The sequence below is a fragment of the Theobroma cacao genome, chromosome 8, assembly GCF_000208745.1.
Source record: "Theobroma cacao cultivar B97-61/B2 chromosome 8, Criollo_cocoa_genome_V2, whole genome shotgun sequence".
Lineage (NCBI taxonomy): Eukaryota > Viridiplantae > Streptophyta > Magnoliopsida > Malvales > Malvaceae > Theobroma > Theobroma cacao.
The window spans coordinates 3,647,084-3,671,096 of NC_030857.1; the positions used below are offsets into that span (position 1 = coordinate 3,647,084).

The window sequence follows — 24,013 nt, forward strand, 5'->3', positions numbered from 1 at the left end:
AAATAGAAACTCCATTTCCTTGTAGATAAATTAGGGAATTTTCCATTCAAAATTCTATTTTTTAATGCATTAATTTGGTAAAATCTTACCAAAATATGAATACGTTATACATGCACCTACTTATATGATCTGTTCTTACTAAGTATCACCTCTATGTTTCCAATTTATCTTGTCTAATTTAATTTAAAACTTTTATTCATTTATAAATTAATAATTCATCAATTTCAAATTTACTCGTGTTTTATTATTTAAAAGTAAAGTATAAATGTTAAAAGGATTGAATAACTAGTTTGATTTTTAACTAACCAAAAATTTTTATTTTAATTTTTTGGTGTTAAAATCACGTTTGGGTTTAACACCCTAACAATAAAATTGAGCACTAAAAAATTGTTTTTCATTTATCTGTTGATGAATTGAAAAACATAAAACCAAAGTTTTCAAATGTTTGATAAGAGATAAAAACTATTAAATATCAAAAGAAAAAAAAAACATATCTCTTCTAATTATTATATTATAAAAATAATCATTATTTAAAATATTATAGAGTCCTTTGCTTTGCTTAAATAAACGCATATTATAAAATGGGTGAATTCCAAAAACCCCCTCACAATATATTGAAAATCCAAAAATCGCCCCTGTAATTTTAAGTATGACACCTTTCCCTCCCCCTTGGTATCTTGTTCTGTTAGTCAAAGCGTTAGTCGTTTGGAGCTCGACCAAAAAGGCCAAGTAGAAAATTTGCAGACATTACTTTTTCTTTTTTCTTCTTTATTTTCTTTCTGTTGTTCAATTTTCTTTTTCTTTTTCTACTTTCTTGGCCCGATTCAAGTCTTGCATCACTCTCTTTTTCCTCTCTTACCATTGTTTCACAGTCGGCGAAGATTGTGCACCTCGACCAGCCTCCTTTCTTTTTCTTTCTATTTTTTCCCGGTATTGAGTTCTACCTCTCTTTTTCTTTTGACCCTTTACGTTTGTACCACTAGAGATCGGTGGCAATTCGCTGCCACTTTTCTCATTTTGACTAGTACTGATTATTCGTCTTCTTCTTTGTAGATATGGATAAAAAGATCAAAAGAAAAAATGTTTTCTCTTCTCTTTCACCTCCTAAAGTGTAGATTTCAGTCAAAGGATTTGACTTTTACGGTATGTCAAGGAATCATGATTGCTGCTTGACATGGTCTTCATTTCAGTAACTTAAATTTTGATTTGCTTGGCATTGGATTTTTGTGGCTTTGGATGTTGGAGATGAAGGTTTTTAAATTCGAAAAATCAAAATATGACTTGGAGTCGGAGGTTGTTTTTGCTTTATTTGTTGTTTGGTTAAATCTTGTTCTCCTTTTCATACTCTTGATGATTCCATGAATATATAATTCATGGAGAAACTAATCTGAAAATAAGAAGACAAAAGAAAAATCAAAGAAGAAATTTGGGACTTCTTGTCTGTAAATTGTCCACCTGATATTTTTGACATGATTGACAGAGTAAAAATCATGGAAGAAAAGGTGTCATTTTGAAATTAGAGGGGGGGTTTGGTGAATTTTCTATGTATTATCAAGGAGATTTTTTTTAGAATTTCACTTTATTTAAAATGTGATTAGACATTGCCTTCTTGATTACTATAAAGTTTCGTGCATAAAATACTAGCCAGGAATTTCTGACCAATGCTATTTCTTCTTCAGTTATGATCCTAGTAATTAGTGGGAGGAGTTAGGTCCTTCAGAATTCTTCAAAAGGTTAGGTAGATAGAATGCTTCAGGAGAAGAAAGGTAGGGCCTAGATAATGGAGAACAACGTCAATGCATCATGGACATTGGAAAGAGACATTGGCTGATAAGATGTGGAATTGAATTGTCTCCCAAAGTGCAAGTCTCCATGATGACGCTCTCATGGGAAAAAGTGGAAGAGGCCCAGCTGCCACTTCATTACTTCCATTATAAAATTAGAGTGAACTCTTGGGTCTCATGGTTGTTGCCTACTATGATTAGATCTCATGATCTTCAAAACAATAATAATGCCTAGCTTAAGTTACCTGCCTGGATTTGACATCAATTGTTTCTTAGATGGTGAGATTTGAAGTACAATCATACCAAAACAGAAGAAGAAGGGAACCATTTCAAGGAATTAAATTTGAACACTCTGTCAACTTATGAGAATAGAGATGCTGGAAGAAGCAACTGGTTGAGGCTTTTCCTATCATGCATAGCAATATATAGGAATGGAGTGAAAACATGGATAGCACAATTAGAAACTGGTTTAGACAATAATGATTGAAGGGTAGTTCATTCTTTGTTGGACACTACTCACACCAGTGTTCAGCTTAGGCTTCATGGTTACTAACTCCAGATTGATTTTGAATTTTCAAATTGTATGATTATTGTTTCATTATATTTTCCTTAGGCGCCTGTAGCATTCAATGATCTTTCCAGGGAGCTTCTCTCATATTTCGCAACAAATAAATGAAGACTAAATCAAGGAAATTGTTGCAGCCAAACCGCCCAGGGAACCTGCTTGTAAGGTGCCCTGAATGCCCTCCAAAACTGTCTTAATGCTGAGGAATGGCATGGACAAACTAACGAAGAGTTATGTTTGTTATGAGTTTCTGTGATTTCATTCACATTCAAGTCGGCAAATTAGCGATTTAAGCTCCAATTTTGAAATTCAATTTGGACAGTAAATATGTCATCAAACCTTGTAGAGAAAAAGAAAAGGAAATTTCATGAAAGCTAACATTTGATTTTTCAAACAGGGTTTTCCTTACCACACACGAATTCTCAGATTTCCAAATTTGACAAATCACTTCTCTGGCAAAACTTATGAATATCTCTCTCTTTCTTTGAGCTTTTTGAGTTTCTTCTACATTTAGCGAAGTAAGCGATCGGACAGAGTATAAATTCTGATGTACCTTCTCGGAATTGCTAAAGGTAGATTATTGAGTTTTAAGCGACATTGAAGTTTGATTTTGAAGCTAAAATTTTTCCTGTGCTTATTAGAATGGAAAAGGATCAAGAATTAGAATGGGCAGAGGCACAAAAGATTGCCATAAGCGTGGATCTTGTGGCTGCAGCCAAGCAACTGCTACGATTTCTTGCAGAGATTGATAGGAATCGCAGCCTCTATGATGGACATGCCTTAGACCGGACCATTTATAGGTAAGTACTCGAATTAAGTTCATTACTTAATTCATTTGATGTTTGCTACAACAATGAAATTTTAGCTAGAAATTTCTTCTTGAATGATGACTATGATTTCCAACTTTTGATTATCTTACCATGCCAATTATATGTATAAATACTGTTGGCTTCCTCGGCTTGCCATACATGCGGAGTCTTCGGTTTCAGAAGGCCCTTTAGTTGTGCCACTTGACTGTGAATGGATTTGGCATTGCCATAGGCTCAATCCGGTAGACTTTCTAAAACTTTGCAACCATGAATGCAAATGCAGCATTGCCTATATTTCTGCTTCAGGATTTGTCACGGTGGATTTTACGAATTTGTTGGCTTGTCAGGGGTGCTACAAGGCTGACTGTAAGGAGCTCTATGGGCGAATTCTTGACAACCAGAATGTCATATCTTCCACTAGGGCAATTTGCAGAAAGCAAACTGAAGAAATTTGGAAGAGGATGTATCCTGATGAGCCATATGAACTCAATACGATCACCCACTTTCTGGAGAATGTTGAAGATTTTCAAAGAGTTCCGAAGAGCACTGAGTATGATCTGATTTCAGCTGTCAAGAGGCAAAGTCTTTTCTTTTATCAGGTAATCAGGAAATTTGTCCAAGTTGGAGGCTGTTCCAGTTTTTAAAGATCGGCATAAATTGATTATTATTAGCATCATGACTGTTAAAATGTTAAGGAGCCAACCAACTTGAACAATGATAAAACTAATTGCTGCATTTGGCTTAGATTTTGAAAAGACAAATGCTTAATCCATATAAATGATAATGGAGGAAATTCAAATAACTTAACCATAGATATCATTCTTTTAAGTTTTTAGTCTCTCGCTTGACCGGTAAAGTGGGCAACAATGCATGCAACAGGTATCCAGATCCCACATGAATGGTGATCTCTTTCTTGAAGAAGCTGTAGCCAGGTATAAAGGTTTTCTGCATTTGTTTAAGAGGAATTGGGAAAAATCTGTGAGATGTTTCTGTGTTCCAACATATGACATAGACCTCATCTGGCACTCTCACCAATTGCATCCTTTTTCTTACTGCAAATATCTAGTGGCAACTATGGGCAAGATATTAGAGCATGATGACACAGATTCTGATAGAGCCAAGGGCAAGAAGCTGGACAATGGGTTTTCCGAAACTACCAAACAGTGGGAAGACACATTTGGTTCAAGGTATTGGCGGGCAGGAGCAATGTATAGAGGCAATGCTCCATCTCCACTTGCAATCAATTTGTCTCAATTGGGTAATCTGAGGGAAAAGGCAGTTCCATCCAATGAGTATCAAGATATTATTTCCCCTTCTAACAAATTCTTTTTGCAGGTACATTCAAATTTTGGGCTTATTGTAGGGAATGGTGAAAACTTGAATTTTTGGCAAGACGAATGGACTGAAGGTGTTGTATCGGCTGATGCTTTCCCAAGGATGTTTGCTCTAGCAGTGAAAAAAAGTGGGAAGGTTACTGAATTTGGCATTTGGGAGGATGGGAGGTGGGCATGGAACGTTCAATTTCGGAGGCAACTCTTTGACTGGGAGGTGGAGCAGTGGGAGCAGTTTCACGACAGCCTTAAAGAATTCCACCTTTGTAAGGATTTCAAAGATGAACTTGTGTGGAAGAGAGAAACGAGCGGCAACTACACAACAAAGTCTTTCTGCAGGTACGTCCATGTATCGAATGAGAATGTTGATAGAGTATGGAATTATGTGTGGGCTAATTTGGCTCCTTTTAGAATTGAGGTCTTTGTGTGGCAACTGTTGCAAGGAAGAATCGGGGTCAAAGATGAATTAGCCAAAAGGGGTGTGAATTTGAATAATATGCTTCAATGTGCTCTGTGCAATGTTGTAAGGGAAACATGCGATCATCTGTTTATTACATGTAGAAAGTCTTGGAAGGTTTGGATGGGCTGGTGTAGAATGTGGGGTATGGGTTGGGTTTTGCCAGGCAATGTTAAGGATTTGTTTGCTGTGTGGAATGAGTGGCAATTAGGAGGTTTGGATGGCAGGATTTGGAGAATGGTGTTTTTTGCGATTGCTTGGTCTGTGTGGAAAAGCAAGAACGAAACTGTGTTTCAAGGCAAAGAATGGAGTACTGATCAAGTGCTGGAGCTTGCAAGGATTCGAGTGGCAACTTGGGTGAATGCAAAATGGCCAAGGGAGTATCCATCAGCTCTTGATGTTTATAGACAACCCACGATTCAATGTCAGCTGCCTAAAAAGGGACAAGAAAGGAAGGGAATACAATGGGACAAACCAAGGTACGGGCAAATGAAGTTTAATGTGGATGGTGCAGCTCGAGGTTGTCCGGGACCAGCAGGGATTGGGGGAATATTAAGGGACCATAGAGGAGAAGTCAAAATTATTTTCTCTAAACCGATTGGTGAGACCGATTCTAAGTTTGCTGAGATGATGGCGATTAAGGAAGCCTTTTTGATCTTTTCAGTTTCAAGATGGAAGGACAATCACAAGCTTCTCATCGAAAGCGATTCCAGCAATGCTGTAAAATGGATTAAGCATCCGGATGGGGCACCATGGAGAATGAGAAAGCTAATTTTGCAAACGGAAAGATTGAAAAGAGAAGTTGAGGGGTGGGAGATCCAACATGTATGAAGAGAGGCTAACCGGAGAGCAGATGCCTTAGCAAAGGAGGGAGTTCAACTTCAGTCTGCTGTTTTGAGAACTTTTAGTTAATAGGGAGGTGCATGGGAGATGGGTCACTTGTATTAAGCTGCTGGTGATGGAGGGGTATTTCGGGCAACGTGGAGAACTCTGAAAAGATCCTGGATGTGTACAGGGGAGTTTTTCAACCTTTTGATTGTATTTCTGGTTTTGTTGGATTCTTCTGTGAATGATTGTGTTGATGTATAGGGGCCCTGCTTTTATTGTTGTTCCTAGTTTCCTCTGTGGGTGTGTGGCTAAGGTTGTGCTAACCTTACTGCTGGTTGGGGAGTGTAATGTGTTGTTTTTGGGGACACCTTGAGGTTGCTAGGACCTGCAGACTGTTTTTTGATGTTATCTGCAGGGTGTTATTTTTTGGGGGAGGAGGATGTTTCTTCCCTTCGTTTGGTTGACAATTTAGCATGAATTGAATAAAATCCAGCTTTTCAAAAAAAAAAAAAAATCAACTTCGCAAGAGAATGGTTGTGGAGGTAGCCTCATATATCCTAGAAGTCAAGTGTCTCCTCGCCACTAAATGCTGTTGGATTTCGTTGTTCTGATTTTTTGGCCTTCTTCTGTTTTTCAGATTATGCTAGAGATTGTGGGGGTCAGAGATCTACCTCACGGGCATAAAGGAAGCCTCCTTGTCACAATTAGCAAGAAACAACCGGATATAATTTTCAACTGCAAAAGAAGCTTAAGCATTTTGTCTGAGACCAGGGAGAAACAAGTAACTGTTTTCCAATATGAAATCAGGGGGGATCTCGTCTTTGAACTAATGACACCTTCTGCACTAGCCATAACTAGAGCTGCCAAAAAGCTCGGAACTACCTCTATCTCTCTGAAGGACCTAGTAAACCCAGTTTCTCAGCTTTCAATGGAAAAATGGTTTGATCTGGTGTCCAATTCTGTACTTGCTGATTCCAAACCTACAAGTCTACGAATCGCTTTCTCTTTCACTCCTCCAATTCCAGCAACATACGTGCTGCATTCTGTTCAAACTCAAACACGTTCAATCTCCAATTTTTGCTTTCCTCTTATCCATGGAATGTTTCAGCATTTTAAATAATCATACATTAGGGATGAGGCTGGTAATGATGTTATCAGCATCCAGATCAGGTACATTTAATAGCACAATTTTTTACCACTTCGAGTTTCTCCTGAACGACAGAGAATTCAGTCATTTACAGTACTATAACTTATGACACAGTAGTAATTATCATGGGTCAAGTTGAATTCCTGTATTGAATAATCTGCCTGTTTTCTAACCCGTCTCAGGGATTCTGTGAAAGAAGAGGCAAGTGACAATTGCCAATCCAAGAAGGAAGTGATTGGTGTGACCACATCTGGTGAAAGGCATGTGCTTGCAGAGGCTTCTGGAACAGTATGGTCTTTGATGAACTCCAATTGGCGGTTTCGGGTTCAAGAGAAATTTAATGAAGATGGCCATGCGTTTGGGTTTAAAGGAAATAGGAAGGTGAGCATCTAAACAACCCTTGGCTTCAGTTATATTAAAGAACCTAGCTCTGGTAAGTAGGTTCTCCAGGCAAGCAATATATTTGTAAATGCCCAAGGCATTATGCAAGAATAATTACAACTCTTGTAAGCATGGATTAGTTTCTTCATCTGTCAAAACCCTAAATTGTATATATTCTGGCTTCAGGTAATTGTTTTTCGTGGAAGAAAACTAGGGTATGAAATTAACAGCGGCAAGAAGCAGAAAAAGGAACAGCATTTTATGACGGCTGTAGAATTTTCCGTGGAGGATCCTTATGGAAAAGCTGTAGCTTTGCTCAACTTTAAGTCTGGCATTATATAGGTCAATCAATATCTGGCCGGAAATTAGCGTCTCAATTAATTGGCCTTAATTATCACCGAATTTTAATTTTCAAAAACAGATCAATGAAGAATCCTTGGTACTGCCCATGATTGTATTGGCTGTTCTACTTTCTGAAATCTATGGGAAAAGCTGCAAGACTGAAGAAAAAAGTTCCGACCAGCTTGGTTCAATGGAAAAGGTGACGGATATTAATGAGATTAATGCGTCGAAAGGTACTCAAGTACTTCTCAACATGAACTATGAATGTAGAAGAGAGTTTGAGATTGGTGGAGAAACGGTGCATAATACTCAATGCGAGGAGTGCTAGGTGGGAAGGGTTGGGGTGCTGGCGCTACAATGGAGGGTGGTAGGTCGTAGTACCTACAGTAGAGTTAAGAGTGTATGACAGACTGACAGTGACGCTGAAGCCATTAGCGTCGGAAATAACGACACTCCTTGTCGAGGAAGGTGCGGTAGCAACTGCGGCCACGAAGATCTGGTTACCACATACTACCGTGTCAAAGTAGAAATAGTTCAAACAAAGAAAAAAAACAGTTGTTATGCAAGAGACTCAAGGTAAAAAGTCCAGATGGAACTTCTCCCTTTTATTCATCTTTCATTGTGCATTTGGATTCAAATTCCTTCTGCACCGATTTTCAGCTCATTTCCTTTTAAATCAGATGCAACTGAGTCACTTTTGCTGAGTTATAGCAACTACCCAACCAACATTTTAAATGTGCATATGGACCCCATAGGTGGGACAAGTTGCAGCATAACGGTAAAAGAACAGGCAGAGAGTATCATTTCATTCTACAATCCAGAAGGGGAAAAAGGGTGGGGGTAATTGCAAGTATGGCTGTAAGATGTATGTTGAAGAAAAAGCAATATCAGTTTAGATACTCATGGTAACTTGACTAGGCCGTTTAAAGCAAAGTAACAAATATACGGCACCCAAATCCACCAAATGCAGATAGATGGAAGTCAAGCCCAAAATATGCAATGTCTATTTCATTCAATGAAAGCAGGCTAATGAATTTCAAAACAAAAAATATGCAATGTCTGAAACTTCTGACGATCCCAAAGTAAGATGGGCCAATAATCAACATACAACTGCAAACCCAAGATCAGACAATATCCAGCAGCAGCAATTCTCGCCAAAAAAATCAGACAGCATTGGAGTAATGAACTTGCCAGAGGTAGTAAAATATTTTCCTTATGCTACTTTCAGCAGGGTTTAAGGATTCTATGACTCCAAAAAGCTTGCCCAGTTGCAATAAACTAATCAGGAAATCAACTAATTTACAGTCATTTGCCAAAATCCCTCATCATATACACATCAAACAATGTCAAAAGTGATAGTAAAATAAATTTCAAAAAGATCCACAAGACATCAACAAATGCACCAAAACCTATAAAAATACTCGTTCTTATTCACTATATTATAATTATAACTTAATAAACAAAACATTGAAATCACACGGAAGAAGTTTGGGGAGGAGCCTGAGCGTTCACCGCAACCTTACCATCCTGATTCAACGCCGCAACACCGCCCGCTATCGCCACTGGTGCCATCGCCTGATACGGCGCCGCCGTGTAATACACTTGCCTTCCTGCCCCATCATAAGCCACCTGTACATACCCTGATTCAGGGACCCCACCTTTCGGCTGCATGACTGAGATTCCCTCAGGGTAAGCCCCAACCTTTGTGGTTGGCACCGCATTGTAAACCGGCTGCTCCCGGTAAACATCCTGAACCACCCGCTGCACTCCGTAGTAAGCTTGAGGAGCTGGTCCGGGAACCTGTCGCAATGTAGGAGGCGGTTGATAAACTCCAGCAGGGGGAGCTTGAAACAGGTAAACAGGCTGGTCAGTTCCTGGGGCTGCCGCTGCGGCCGCGGGCACTGGATAAGCGGCGGTAGTTAAATGCCGTTCCGGGAAGTATGCCGTCGGAATCGGCATTTGTAACGGAACTGATACTGGAGCTGGTGACGTAGCGATTTTATCTGACACTTTATGATAATCTTGAGTATTGTTGTAAGCTCTGGGATTGGATTCATCGATTTTCCTTTGTACAACGCCTTGTTCTAGAGTGGCAGCAATATGCAGTCTTTGTAATTCCTGGATCTGCCTCTGAATCTCCGCCGGAGACACCACCGGCTCTCCGATCACGTGCCGATCCTCCGATCCGCAGTCCGATCCTGCTGTCACATCCTTCGTAACCACCTCTTGAACCACCGCCGCCACCGGCGGAGGGACCGAATCCGGCAATTTCACCTTATCCAAACCGAAGAGAAAATCGGGATTCGCCGCCGGCAGCGCGGCAGATGGAGGCGAAGAGCCATCCATATTCTGAACCTGCACCGAATTCAACGCGTCAACGAACCATTGCCGCTCCGACTTCGGTTCACTCCCGCCAAATCCCGACGCCACCAACGATGGATTCAACGGGAACAAAAACAGCCTCAACCTGGCCGGTTTCGCGGAGGCACGATGCAACCGATCGTATTCCAACATCATGTGCTCGAGATCCTCATCATTCGTAACGGAAATCAAAGCATCGAGATCTTCACCAGGAAGTTGGTACTTGAAACAAACCTCAGAGTCTCCACCGTACTGCGAAGATAACTTAGCCATGATAGCAGAGAACTTGATATTGCGATCAACGGCCAGGATCTTCGTATCTCCTCCGATATAAGCCAGCTGGTTATCGTGTGAACGCGGCTGGATTTTGCCCCCATAACTGCACATAAACTTAACCTTACAATTAGCAGTACTATTATTATTACTATTAGTCGATGGCGGCTCGTCCCATGACTGGTTTTCGCAGTCAATTTCTCGAGAACGAGGCGAAGAGTCGCCGGAACCGGGATAAGAAGAGTAGGAGTAGTTTTCCATTGGAGGATGTTCGAGAGGTTTTCGGGTTTCTCTTTTTCTTTTTTTAAAGAAAAGACAGCCTTAGGGTTCCATTGGAAACGAAAAACGGCGGAAAATTGAGGTTTGGTTATGAGCGATATGGGCGTGGTGGACCCTGCTGGAGCTGGTGGATTGATTGACAAGGGAAATATTGAAGATGCGTGAAAGCATTCCTCAAAATTAATTAATTAATTAATTAGCCAATTATAAGGTTGTCAAAAGCGAAAGCATGGTGCAAAATGTATTTCTTTTTTCTTTTTTTTTTTATAAAAAAACTTACCTTGAATTATTATATTTGGTAAAATTAACAGTGCTGTAGTATAATTTTTGTTTGGAAATTAGAGACAGGAGTAAATCTATGGGCGGATCAAATCAACTGCGGAAAGCTTCCCTCATTTTTCTAGTTTCCCAGTGATCCTTGTCTCTGGAGAACGTTTCCAGAGCAGCGGACTTATTCGCTTTTTGTCTGCCAGTGAGTGAAGCTGTTGGTGGTGGGTCCATCCGGTGAAAGGAACAATTAAACAAAATCTAAAGCTACCAAACATCGAGAAAAAAAAAAAAGCCTGTCACAGAGAGAAGATCATTAACAGTCACAAAATTATGGGGAATTACCATAGATTAAGGAAGCATTAAGCTTTCTAATGTTATAAAATTGTAGACAGAAGGGTAGGTAGATGATAAGTCATTATCTAAGGGAAAATGACTTTAGAGCAGTTTTCTACTTGTATGTTCCTCAGCTTCGTGTTAGATGAAGTTGGTCGGGTCTATTGGATACAAAAGTTAGGAATTGCCCTCCCTTTTTTTCCAGTCAGCTAACCCTTTCCATTCTTATTTCCTTATTGAATTGGAAATTCAGTTTTGAACTCGCTTAACGACAACATAATTTTTAGGTTACACTCGAATAATGTTTATTGATTAATGTATAATTTTTTGCTTAAAAAGCAAGATTCGAGTCCTATTCATTAGTTGATATATAATTTTTTTTTTAAAGAATAAAATTCTCTTTTTTAATTAAAAAAATTAGGCTCTTGATTACTTTGTAATATAATGACCGCAAATATTATTTTAAAAATATGATAGAGGTTTCATTTGAAAAATATTAGGCAAAATTAATAATTTAGGTGGAACTAACTGCACTATCACGGTGTGGTCCTCTATTTTGGATCCTCATCAAAAAAAAAAAATATTTGTCATTATGTGTAACCAATCAATTGTGTAAAGCCCTGATTTAAGTTGCACTAAATTCTGAAGGGAATATTCTTTGTATTCCATCAGCTAACCTACCAGCTGCCACTCCACTCACAGTCGCATTACTGAACTTTCCAGCCTCTCATCCAAAACCCATTCTCAAATCTTATGCCACCAGCTTATGTTACCGAAGGTTTGGACCAAAGTGCAAAAATGTTGCGGCGGACCCATCCTCAAAAAGGTCGAGAGGCAGGCTCCTTCCCGTTGATTAGATGACAAATTCTGATTTAATTTTAATTTAATTTAATCCTTTTTCTGTATTGCTTTGTGTTGCAGAGGCGGAGATTCTCTAGTACAACGTAACGAAAAGAGGGTCAAACAGTTGATTTGTTGTCCTGTTTTGTGTTGGAGCAACTTGGGTAATAACTTGGGAAATAACCTTGTTTCACGCATACTCTAAGGAAAAAAGGGTACAATATTTTAATGGCAAACTATATTTATATTTATGGCAAGGCCAACTCAGAACAGTTGGGTTTTTACCATATTCCCGGCGCCAGTGACTCCAGCAAATACACCCCTATCCCCATGTGGATACGAACGTTAATTTAATGCGCTGAACTGATGGCCTTCTGCGCTTCCTGTGCTGCAAATGCAGTGGGGGAAACTGGGGGATCGTTTCACTTCAAAACTGTTCAAAAGAGAGGGGAAGAAACAAAGACAAAGTAGAAGTCAAAAAAGCCTGAAAAGCAAGGGCAGCAGACATTGGCATGGCAGCCCGCATTTCCAGAACTAATATCGAATATGGAATACATGAATGTCAACTCCAATATAGAGTGAAGTTAAGTTTGTGCAAGGTAACGGTTGAAGAGTGGGATATTTGAGATTATTCTTAAATTAAATTTAATATTTAGGCGCCAGTTTTGCTTTTTCATTTAACAATCTTATATTTATTTGTACGTAATAATACTAAGAAAGGTTTTACTACAATGAGTTAGGACAACCAAAGCCCAAAGGAGAGAGCTGACGAAGCCCATTACAGCCCAAAAGCTACGAGAATCCCAAGTCCGAGGCCGACACGAACTGCAGAAACGCCAAGGCCCATGTCCTCTATCCAACGTATCAGTTAAAGGGCGGCACGGCGCCGTTTACTCATATTTTTCTTGATTTCTTCTTCTTGTATGGTGTAACGTTTCTCTGGAATCAGACGTTCTTCGATCTGTTGTTAGTGACAGTCAAAAGTCATGGTGAAAGCTGTGGTCGGAGACGAAACTCAACTCCAGCTAGCTGAGGATCGCCTCTCCCAATTTTCACTTCCTGCCCAGGTTCCAATCCATTTCATTTTTCAATTTTATGTTTTATACGAAAAACTTGAAATAAAATTACAGATATAAATTTTAAAATTCTGGCTATAAGTCCAGGTTGGTCTGGTGATAGGGAAGCTGAGCTCGTATCTGGAACGAGGCTTCGTGTTCGATTTAGTACCAACACCTCAGAACGATGCCGGACAGCCAGTTTGTTCGGTTTTGGAGGCGTCCAAATTCGACAGTAAAAAGGGGTCGAAACCCAAATCTCGGACATCTGATTCTTCCTCTTCTTTGGTCATTGACAAGGATTGGGTCGCTGAACACGCTCGCCAGGTACCCTTTCTTTTTTAACTTCGAATAATGTAATTGAATGCGGTTTTTCTTTTTCTTTTTTTTTCTTAAGTAAATAAATTTTGTAAATGTTGTTTCATTAAGGTGTCGAGGATGGTGGTGGGTGGAATGAAAGTAGTGGGTATTTATGTGTGGGCTAGTGAGGCCGCATTCAAGAATTCTACCATGGTGCTTTGCCAGGTTTGCTTCATTTTATTACGAGTTTGTCCTGTTTTCGTGTTTGAAAATTTCATTGAAGTTTTGTTTTCACCAATGTATGATCTCAAGTAAATGGAATGGTTTTCGCAGACAGTGAAAGGAGTTGCTGAAGCAATATCATTTTGTGACGATGACATGGATGAAAGACTGCTTATTCACATATGTTACAGTCCAAGGAGGTACTTATAAGATTTAAGGTCCATAGTTGTTTTTAGTTAAAAATGTTCCACTTCTTCATTTTATTAAAGTTCATTCACATTTTGACTTGAAAATACACTTTTTGTAGATGGACATGTCGGAATTGTACACTGTCCTCAAATATCACATCAAGCAGTTTGCAGCCTTGTGACTTCAAAATGGGAAGAGTCTTAACTTCCCTTCAAACTTTTAAGTGCTTGTACAACTTTGATCTTAGGTAACTTGTATTATCTATTCCTCTACTTTATCTTAATTAAAGTTCTTTACCATTGCAAAGCTTTATTATTTGGTGTAAGAAGACTAGTTGAACTTGTCCTTAGGTCCATTTGGAATTCACACTACTTGTCTTAGCATGTACTTTTGCCAGCTTGGTCATGGCTTCTATATGGTCCTTTTGGCTAAAACATTAGGCTTACTGTATAACAAGACTTAACTTGCAACTTAGTTTCTCTTCCACATTGTTGGTTCTCATGATATATATGGTGACATTCTTCAGCTGACCAATTCTAGCATCAAAATAATATTTATAGGCATTTCTTATTGACAGAGTTATGTTTCCCAGACTGCCAATATATCAAGGGAAAGCATCCAATTCCCAGACGCTTAGTGATGTTCTCCGCAATGGAATTTCAATTTATGCAAAAGAGCTGCGAGGGGCAAAAGCCCTGATTGATGGACACCTGGTGACAGTCACTCTAATCTACATTTGCATCCTTAAGTTTTAAATAAATTCTTCACCTTTTGTTAGTAATTTTTCTGATCCTATTTATATGTTTAGGTTGTTAATGATGAGACATGCAAAACAGATGGTTTGCATGAAGTGGAGTTGCTTCTACCATTCATGAAGGATATGTATATTGAAGGTGCTCTGGTTTTTTCAATTTTGAACTTGATTATGTTTTCACATTGTTATATTATTGTTTCTAACATTTAGTAATTTGTTTATATTTTGTGAAGCATGCAGCCAGAAAGATGTTGTAGGTGTTGTTAGTTTTACTGGCTCGGTATGTTCCTTTTCATTCTTGAATTCCAAGGAACCAATTTCACAGGCTATTGCTGATATAAAGGTACTGTGTTACTTCTAATTTGAAATTTATTTATTGATTTAGATGATAACTCGGTCTTGCTTTAATTTTTCAACTTTCAAGAGTTTGGAAATGCCTGTCCTGAGAAATAAATAGAATTAGATGTTGCCTCTCTACATGAGATGAATATGAAAAATGACCAAGTTAAGTATGTTTCCAAATGTTTATTCAAATAGATATCTGGAACAGAAAAATTGGGATTCAATTTATGGAATTATCTGGTTTTAGTTGAGTTATGCCTGATGACCAAGTTCAGGATAAATATGTGCCCCTAGATTCCTAGGTTTTCAGATCCTCTTGCACATCCAAAGACACTTATAACATATTGACACTAAAACTTTGGTTGGAAAAGTCTCTTTGAGCTTTTTGTCACCTTGTTTGAAACTAAAATCAGCATGCCTCTCAGTTTTAAATTATGTTTTTGTGTGCACTTATATGGTGCAAGTTTTTTCATGTATTGTAGTATTTTATCTTATTTGACATGTCATAGTTCATTTGGTAGGCTTTAAGTAAGCAGCTAGCATATTTTATCTTCCCTTCATCTTTATTGAGGTGCAGTTTCTATTCATTTATATCACGTCCTAAATTCTCAAAAACCATCATGTTGTAATTCTTTAATATTGCGATGAGTACTATCTTGAAATGCCAATGTCTAAAGGTTTTTTATATGTTTTCAATCCAAGAAAAATGAACGGTCTTTTTCTCTTGAGCTACATGGGTTTGATATTCTTGTCTTGTTCAATCTGATATGGCTGTGATCAGGATGATATCATCAGGAGTTTGCAAAGCAGGCTGGATATCATTTGTGATGAAGCAGATGGAGATCTAGGGCTAACTGACGACGGAATTATGGAAGAAAGCAATGATTTATCATCTGAAAAGCCAGTTTCCCAACTTGTTTTGCGTTCCTTGAGGTGCGTTAGCGGTGTTGTTAATATATGGTCTTTATTTTAGTAAAAAGAACCTAACTGTGATTAGAATGTTTATTTCTTGTCTCAGTCAATCAATTGCTAATTTTACATTTTCTCTATCAATCCATTTGAGCCATGAAGCTTCTGTTGTTTAGATCCCTGCTATAGTTTTTCTTCCACTGAATTACTGTGCATTGTTTATTATCATGGATTATTCTACTGAAGTTGAGATTTTCGACTATGTTGTGGCTGCAATATTGATTACATAAGCAAAAATAGGAGGCATTTGCCACATCTGTACCACAAGTAACTTCCCGAAATGGCATGTGCTTTTATTTATTCATGCTTACATGTTCACTATTTTCAATTGCTTTATAACTTTTTTCTTTCCTGCATTTTCAAGCTTGCACCTCAGAGATAACCTGTTAATTGAGTCTTGCTTTACTCGTTAACAAGTTGAAAGAATGAAAGTTGATATATTCCCCTTATTTTGTGCAATATTGATGATATCTGCTAGATGCTAAACAATTTCTAATAGGAAAAATTGCAATCTTTCATTACCTCGGAGGGTCTTTGTTCCTTGGTTGGCGGGTACATTTATCAGTGACTATCTACAATCATCCGAGACACTTGAGGTTTGTTATTAATATTATTATTATTATTATTATTGTCTCTTTTCAAAAGAACAAAATTTTCATTTGTTTAGAGATTGTTCTGATTTAGTGCTTTCATGCTGTGCAGGTTCTAAAAGATCATTGTGTTGAGTTGATGTCCATGGAAACTCCAAATGATGCCTCAACAATCTTGGAACCCGAAGAAGAAGCCCTCAGAGTGATCACTAGATCTTTTTGGGATGTAGTGGTCCCCTACTCTTCAGCGCCTAGCTCTTTCGAAGAAAAGAGCAGAGAAATTACCAGCGCAGAAAATAGCCAGAAACCCACCAAGTCACCCAATGTCAACTTCATTGCTGCTGTTTTCTTCCTCCTCCTCTCAGTTGTAGTAGGTTACATGCTTGTCAGGAAATCATAGTGCAATGAGTAAACATTTGCTAGTAATATGGAGTACTTTGAGAAATCAGTCATATGTCGAGTAGTGTTCCATTAAGTTTGATTACTTCAAATTGTTAATCAACACAACAACCTCTTCATCTATTGAAGACGGCACACCAAGAAAATAGAAAAAGAAAATTTTGTCTCTACATCAAACTCATGTCTATGCCTGTGGAATCGTTTGAAACAAATGGCAATTTTTGGGTGAGAAGACATCCATTGTAGTTTCCCTCATTTGTCCTAATGAATAATGTTGTTACACCGAAGTTGATCAGATGATGCCTATTTAAGCCATTTGCTTTTAGTATAAGTTGTTGGTGTTAAAGTTTTTTTTTTTTTATAATTGGGGAGAGAGGATTCGAATTCTGCTCTTTAGATAGAAGATTATGTATCAACCAATGAGATAAATGTTCGGGTGCATTGTTGGTGTTAAAGATTCGATGCATGTTACAAGAAAATTGAACAATTTGTTGAGTCATGTTGCTTTCCTTTTGCAGCAGAGACTGGGATAGGAAAACAAGAAGAAATGCTGATTCTCCATAAATTATTCCACTCCAATTACAATTGCCCAACAGGACAATGAGTGTACATTGAATTTGACAAAATACATATTTATTCACCATGTATAAAGAATAGGGAACACATGTTAACGATCAATTATTTTACAATGGAAACAGACTTGAATTGATCAAACAACCTTAAAAAGAAAAGAATGCAATTTGGTAAGAAGATGAAAGAATCCTTAAGACTACCCCCTATTATTGACACAGTGAGTCTAATGTTTCAAAAGTCAGAGACTCCAATTAGTTTGAAACTTCCTTAACGCGTTCTCTTTTGCAACTTCTCTTGGTGATCAAAGAGGTGAATCCGATCCCATAAGGCTGCATGTTGCAAAAACCAGTTGAGTGAGCATTTGAAATTAAAAGCGTACAAGGTTGTCGATCGGATTGTCTCTAAATTTACAAACAAATGGTTACCTTTTGTCCACGATGACCACCGAACGAAGCTCACAATTGCCAAAGCTGAAAACACAGATAAGAGGCAATCCCTCATCAGTCAGAAACTTTGAAAAATTTCGAAGGCAAGCAAAGAATCAAGTTTTGTCTAAAGGAGAGGAGAACATATATATATAGACAATTAATTAACGCTCACCGTTGGCATAAAGCTGATCTAACTGTTGGGTGGGAGTCATTTCCAAGTACATACAGTATATGCTGCAGGATTATGCCATGGCTCACAATAACAATCTCCTGCTCTGGCCTTGTCCACAGCCTGGAACATGGGATAAATTGAAAGAAAGTTGAATTGTTAATGTATTAGATTTGCCATTTTGCAACCCAAGATTTTTCTTCTGACTGTTCTGAGAGAAAATTGCGACTTATTACCATTTCATAAACTGGGCCATCCTCACAGAAACTTTTTCATCGGGCTCTCGAACGTCCGGGTTCCACAGAGAATCCTCTTCCCCATCCATCTGAACGAAGACCAAAAGACAAAAGATCAATTTCATTCGGGTTTCTGAACCCATGTAAAACTTGAATTCTTTAACCATGATAAAATATTGAAGATATCAGAATCTTAAATCCTGTTAAAGATAGAGTAGCTAAAGTGCTTGCCATTGAAAAATCAATCGAAGGGAAAAGAGCTTGGCAGTCGCTGACCCTTCTCCTCATATCACAAGGACGAACCCCCTTCAGTAAAGGAATTAATGCATCAATATAAAAGTCCAAACAGTGGTAGAATTCAGGTAATTATATGTTAAGAAATCGCCTAACACGATAGATATCAGCCATACCATTTTGTCTCGACAAAGCTCAACTGCCATAATTTGGGGCCAACTGACAGCTGATATTGCAGAAAAGTTGTCATTCCCTCCTTCTCCAAGGCTTTCACCACCAAAAACTCCAATAGCTGTTTGCATTGTTCTGCAGTGATTACAGCACCAACATTAGCCATGTTAAAAATTTTTTTAAACAAGCAAGTGTTTCTTTGATTTGGTTTTCCATAGATTGGATCTTGAGCTTGGGATATGGAATTTGATAAGTACTAATCTCAAAACCTACAAAGTCCTTCGCAAAAGTTTGAAGTTCAGGCAATTTCGAGTTTTATACCTGTACAAAGGGGAAGTGACGACTAACTCAATCCTCTTCAGCATCCCACTAGCATGAACTTCCTTTCGCAGTCTATCAACCTGAAGGAAAGTGGAAAGATTGAACAATGATTATATCAAAAAATAGTTGTGGAGTTCATTCAGGTTGAATCGATTATGACAGTTTGATGATAACAAGCCATTAATTATTATTACCTGCTGCAGGCCAAGTGGGGAGAGTTCTGCATCAAATAGGTGAGGAGACAACAGTGCCTCACGATTAATGTCTCCTTCTACATTATGCATAGCTTGTCCGTGCCTCACCTGAAAATAATATAGTCTATGGTTTAATAAAAAAAGCCATTTACTGAGCAAAATTTTAATGCATGTGGGGTCTAGGACTAGGCAGCTTCAAGCATTCCCAATAGGTACTCTACATCGTTGAAAGGTAATTTTAATAGTATCAAAAGAATTGGTAGTAATATATAACTATATATACACACATACCAAGTGAATGATTTTGCAACGCTGCCATGGGTATGGAAATTGAGCTGCTGTGGTATCCATCTTCTGTGCAAATGGAAATTGAATTAAAGAACAAAAAATGCTTCTTACAAAAAGAAGGGAAATGGAGCAAGAAGAGAAATGTCAATGACACAAATAGCTAGAAATGAGAAATTGTAATGGAAGTAAATGTACGTATAAAGCTAGCTTCTTATATAGAGAGACTCTCAGTATTTTCTAGGCTGGTTCATATCTCTACTCATAACAACTAATTAAATAATTATGAGAGCATGCATATTCGATAGTCGAAGTCAAGGAGAAGGAAAAGGGGTGGAATTTAAGAAGGAAATAGAGGACGTAACTGGCTCATAACATTCCTTATTTGGTGAAAGAAGGAAGTAATGCGAATGTCAATGGAAGGGACTTTGAAAATACAGTCTGACTTCCATACCCAAGAACTTTCAAAAAATCTAATCTGATATACTATAATTTTCCTTCATTTACATCCAGTAGGTAGAACACGAATGAAACAAAATATATATATACCATTAAAATGCGTAAACATTTCCCAGAAAACCCACATCATAATTAAACTAATCAAATATAACTGATATGCAACTGCTAGCCACCTTACCAGAAAACTTAGAATAAAGAAATCGAAGGAAAAGATTAGTTGGGGAGGAAGAAACAAGACAGGCTCTATACTCGTGTTTTGGAAATTTGGAAAACGTTGTTTGTATAACGCCGTGGGCAGGGATGGAAGGCTTATATATATAACGGAAGGGAGGGCAATGGGAATGGTGACGCGTCAGCGGAAGAGCATGGAACATGTAGGGGTTTACTTTGATTCTTGGTAGTAGTAGTAATAATATTCAATCCATGCAACGTAAAGCAGGGATTATGGGTTTTTTGACTGTGTACGTGTGAACCATGCTGTACGCGTGACTCTAAAGAGTCTCCCTAGTCCCGTTCTGCTTGTTCTTTCCCTGTGTTTTTTTTTTTATTGTTAATTTCCTTGTTTTTCCTAGCTTTTTCTCTTGAAACTCGACTGCAATTTACAAGGCGGACCATTCTCCCGCTACGTTGCTCTATTAGAAGTAGTCAAACATTCAAGATATATATCTGCATTAATTTTCAGTAAAAGCATTAATTGATAATACTTGTATTGTTTAAGGAATTTTCTTGATGGATATATATATCTAGCTACCTACTCAATTCCTTTTCATTTGATTTAGTACTTGAGAACATGCCCCATTAATGAAGCTGCCCAAGTAAAGGTTTCAGTTTGGTCTCTTGTGTATATATAAATCAGATCAATAAGCTGAACAATCTCTATTTTGCATTTTCATAATAAAAATCTTAGACAAAAGTATTAATTTTTTATAAGTCTCAACCCATGTCTACAAATGTGCTAATTAATTTAAGATGTAATAATATAATTAATATTATATGTATGTATAATAATAGCGTATTAACAAGTGTGATAAAACAACTCAGAATATTAATATTATCTATAAAATATTCGTATATTTTAATGTGTTGACTTATACTATTGAATTTAAATTGCGACATAAACTAGTACAATAAATAAAATTAACAATATTTTTTAAAAAAATAATTAAATCATATAGGTAGCCTGGATTTGTACAGATAGAACTACCATTCATTCATCCCCCTACCCTACCATCTTTAATTTTGAGCTCCAGCTCCATGGGCTTTGGATTAACCAACAATTTAAAGAAACAAATATAGAAGAAAGAAAAATTATAGTTTTCTTTGTATATATATATATATATAGAGAGAGAGAGAGAGAGAAAGAGGCAATCGTGACAAATATTTTAAGGCAATGAATAAATAAAGAATAATGCATNTTTGTTATATATATATATATATAGAGAGAGAGAGAGAGAGAAAGAGGCAATCGTGACAAATATTTTAAGGCAATGAATAAATAAAGAATAATGCATCAGTTGAATGACCCCACAAAGACCTTTACTGAATTGGGTGTTCAAAGTTTCAAACCTTTATAATTACGGCCTTTTTTAGGCTAAGTATGCGTCCACATGTGCATGGTGGAACAAATAATGATGACTGAGTCAGTTGGTCCGAATCGTTGCATTTAATTATTTATTTTTTTAGTTATTTTAGAGATTATTTATTTTTTTAATTATTTTAAAGAATAGTTATTGTGACAGAAACATCCGTGCTCCTACTTCGTATAGTTTTAAATTTTGAAAATAGAGTTTAATTAAATTTATAAATTATAAGTTATTGTTCTTAATATAAAAAATATGTTTGATAAGTGATGAAAAATACATATTTATAAACTAAAAAACCTAATCTATCTCTTACTGATATAGTAGCATTTTATTCTACTAAATTGTACAACGCTTTCGTTGCAATGACTTTTTACCTGCAAAAAAGAAAAACTTTTACACTAATTCGGAACTATCTTGACTCTCATCTTTTTCATGAGATACACATCACTGAAGATATAAGTTTGTTCTGATATCAAACATCACGAGTTAAAATTTAAGTTAAATCTTGTACGATTGTAAACTTTAAAAATAAAATTTAAATAAACTTATAAATCACAAGTTCACATTTTCAATTCAAAAGATATGCTTAATAAGTGATAAAAAATTTATATTTTTATACTCAAGACCAACTCCATCTCTTATTAATATGAGATTCGTAACATAATTAGTTATTTATTTTACAATTAATAATTGATTTTGCTTGGATTAATTAGCATCCTCACGAGGAAAAACAGCCTCTGGTCAAGTTCAAACTGGGATTATACATTGGGTTTCCCACTAATCTTTTAATTTTGAGCCGAAAGCAATATGCAAACCAAAAGCTCAAATAAAGAAAGCTCCCCTGTCATGACCTAGTAAAGCCTCCGCCTCAACAGCTGCAGTAATATACTTACAAGAAAACAAAACAATAAAAACCCTTAAATTCTAACATATAGTTTTAATATTGGCCAAAAAAAGTAAACAAACAAAAGAGAAAACAGAAAAGGTTCAAAGTGCAATGAGACTAATGGGTTGGTCAAATAATTCACTTGGCAAATAGCAGAAGCAAAAATAAAGTTGGTAGACGAGACTAGGAATGCAAATCCAGGTCCAAACCCAATGCTTTTAATCTTAAGAAGCATTTGGGCCAATGTCGTTAGCCTCTTAATCCTATTGGGACGCAAATTGCTGGCAAACACCCGAACCTCACAACCATTGGATTGGAACCCAAAGTTATCCCTGCCATACTTGTACATTATACATTTTCTAGGGGGAGGGGTGAGAGTATCACTGAATAGTCGATTAGGATTTGGTATGGATCTAGCATAATATTGATTCAACGGCAGAGATGGAGGAAAAAACTGATGCACCTTAATAATTAAAAAAAAAAGTAAGAAAATGACTGAAAAATCAGTCAAACTTTTAGTGCTAAATCCTATTAATCTCCAATATTATTTCTTTTAATTGGGAAAACATATAATTTGACATACTAAACTCAATTTACTTTCGTTGTTGTGTAGACTGTTCATTGCAGAATGTTAGTAATTAATCAAGTTTTGTGTTTAACTCCTTAAAAATCCATACTAACCCACTAATTAAGCTATGGGCGCAATACAAGCTAACCAGTAATCTCTTTCCAAAGTAAAACAATTATCCAGGCCCTTCCCATGTTCACATATTAAGGCCTTTTGAATAAAACCCAAAGCTGTTTAGGATTTGATGCTGAGAATTGAGATGACTATGTCAAGTTGGGCAACACTGGCTTTTTCTCCATATCCAACTGAGCTAAAGGAAATTTCCTCAACGATAGTTAGTCTTTCCACTGTCTGCCACAACTCAATAACAATGCAAGACGGTTTGACTAAGGAACTCAACGTTGCACCCACGACTATAGTTATTTCCTTTTTTATCTTATTTCAGCTGACTAAGTTTCCATTTTCCATCATTTTGCCAAATGACTAAAAAAAAAGCCTAAAAGTCTTCCTTTATCGGCCCAAATTCAGAGCATTAGTTTTCATGCACTAAGAAAATTAATCCAATCACACGTCTCTTCTTATACGCGCACTGAAATTTCACTTTCAAAAATGAAAATTTTAAATTTGTAAAACGAACATTCAACTTTAATTTTTAAAAAACCTTCTTTTGATGAGATATTTTATAAATTACTTAAATCATCGGATTGAATTTGTTGCTCTAGCATTTTAGGAGTTGACAAATGTAGATGGAACCAAATCATGGGAGTTTACTTTACAGCATATTTTGTTAATTATTTCAAACAATGAGAATGGGAGAAGGAGAATTAGATACTAAAACAATTATAACACGTTTGGTTTACAGAATAAATAAGAATGGAATAGAATAGTTATTACGTGAGAATATAATAGAATAAGTATTACGTAGTTTGGTATGACAAATGGAATAGAACAAGAATAATTATTATAACCTATTGTAGTGTTTGGTTGGTAACAATAACTTTAGAATAAAAAATGAATATAAAATAAAAAGATAAAAATACCTTTTATTATATATATATGATTATTTTATTTTATTTATTTCTACAA

At 36.9% G+C, this 24,013-nt stretch overlaps 3 protein-coding genes and 1 pseudogene across 3 annotated transcripts; 2 read left to right on the forward strand and 2 right to left on the reverse strand.

The window, feature by feature from the left end:
• LOC18591855 lies at window positions 768–8,352 on the forward strand (annotated as a pseudogene).
• LOC18591858 lies at window positions 8,842–10,716 on the reverse strand. The gene has a single exon (XM_007018260.2). The coding sequence runs from the start codon at window positions 10,537–10,539 to the stop codon at window positions 9,118–9,120; it is 1,422 nt and encodes a 473-aa protein (XP_007018322.2). The 5' UTR covers window positions 10,540–10,716; the 3' UTR covers window positions 8,842–9,117.
• LOC18591859 (protein odr-4 homolog) lies at window positions 12,914–17,115 on the forward strand. Its single transcript, XM_007018261.2, has 11 exons — window positions 12,914–13,067; window positions 13,164–13,382; window positions 13,485–13,580; window positions 13,689–13,777; window positions 13,885–14,013; window positions 14,359–14,479; window positions 14,575–14,659; window positions 14,754–14,863; window positions 15,644–15,795; window positions 16,331–16,427; window positions 16,534–17,115. The coding sequence occupies exons 1-11, from the start codon at window positions 12,987–12,989 to the stop codon at window positions 16,819–16,821; spliced, it is 1,467 nt and encodes a 488-aa protein (XP_007018323.2). The 5' UTR covers window positions 12,914–12,986; the 3' UTR covers window positions 16,822–17,115.
• On the reverse strand, window positions 17,351–19,584 carry LOC18591860 (phosphoglycerate mutase-like protein 1). The gene is made up of 8 exons (XM_018126287.1): window positions 19,438–19,584; window positions 19,147–19,254; window positions 18,953–19,032; window positions 18,637–18,766; window positions 18,227–18,315; window positions 17,994–18,113; window positions 17,819–17,863; window positions 17,351–17,722 (listed from the first exon to the last, which is right to left on the reverse strand). The coding sequence occupies exons 1-8, from the start codon at window positions 19,495–19,497 to the stop codon at window positions 17,695–17,697; spliced, it is 660 nt and encodes a 219-aa protein (XP_017981776.1). The 5' UTR covers window positions 19,498–19,584; the 3' UTR covers window positions 17,351–17,694.

What these genes read in the sequence shown, in the direction of transcription:
- LOC18591860 (XM_018126287.1), bottom strand. Translation starts at nt 19,497, where the DNA reads ATGGATACCACAGCAGCTCAATTTCCATACCCATGGCAGCGTTGCAAA. An exon ending in CCCCACTTGGCCTGCAGCAG is followed by an intron (nt 19,033 to 19,146) that starts GTAATAATAATT and finishes ACTTTCCTTCAG; the next exon opens with GTTGATAGACTGCGAAAGGA. An exon ending in AGATCAGCTTTATGCCAACG is followed by an intron (nt 17,864 to 17,993) that starts GTGAGCGTTAAT and finishes CTGTGTTTTCAG; the next exon opens with CTTTGGCAATTGTGAGCTTC.
- LOC18591858 (XM_007018260.2), bottom strand. Translation starts at nt 10,539, where the DNA reads ATGGAAAACTACTCCTACTCTTCTTATCCCGGTTCCGGCGACTCTTCG.
- LOC18591859 (XM_007018261.2), top strand. Translation starts at nt 12,987, where the DNA reads ATGGTGAAAGCTGTGGTCGGAGACGAAACTCAACTCCAGCTAGCTGAG. An exon ending in CTACCATGGTGCTTTGCCAG is followed by an intron (nt 13,581 to 13,688) that starts GTTTGCTTCATT and finishes TGGTTTTCGCAG; the next exon opens with ACAGTGAAAGGAGTTGCTGA. An exon ending in TTGTACAACTTTGATCTTAG is followed by an intron (nt 14,014 to 14,358) that starts GTAACTTGTATT and finishes TATGTTTCCCAG; the next exon opens with ACTGCCAATATATCAAGGGA.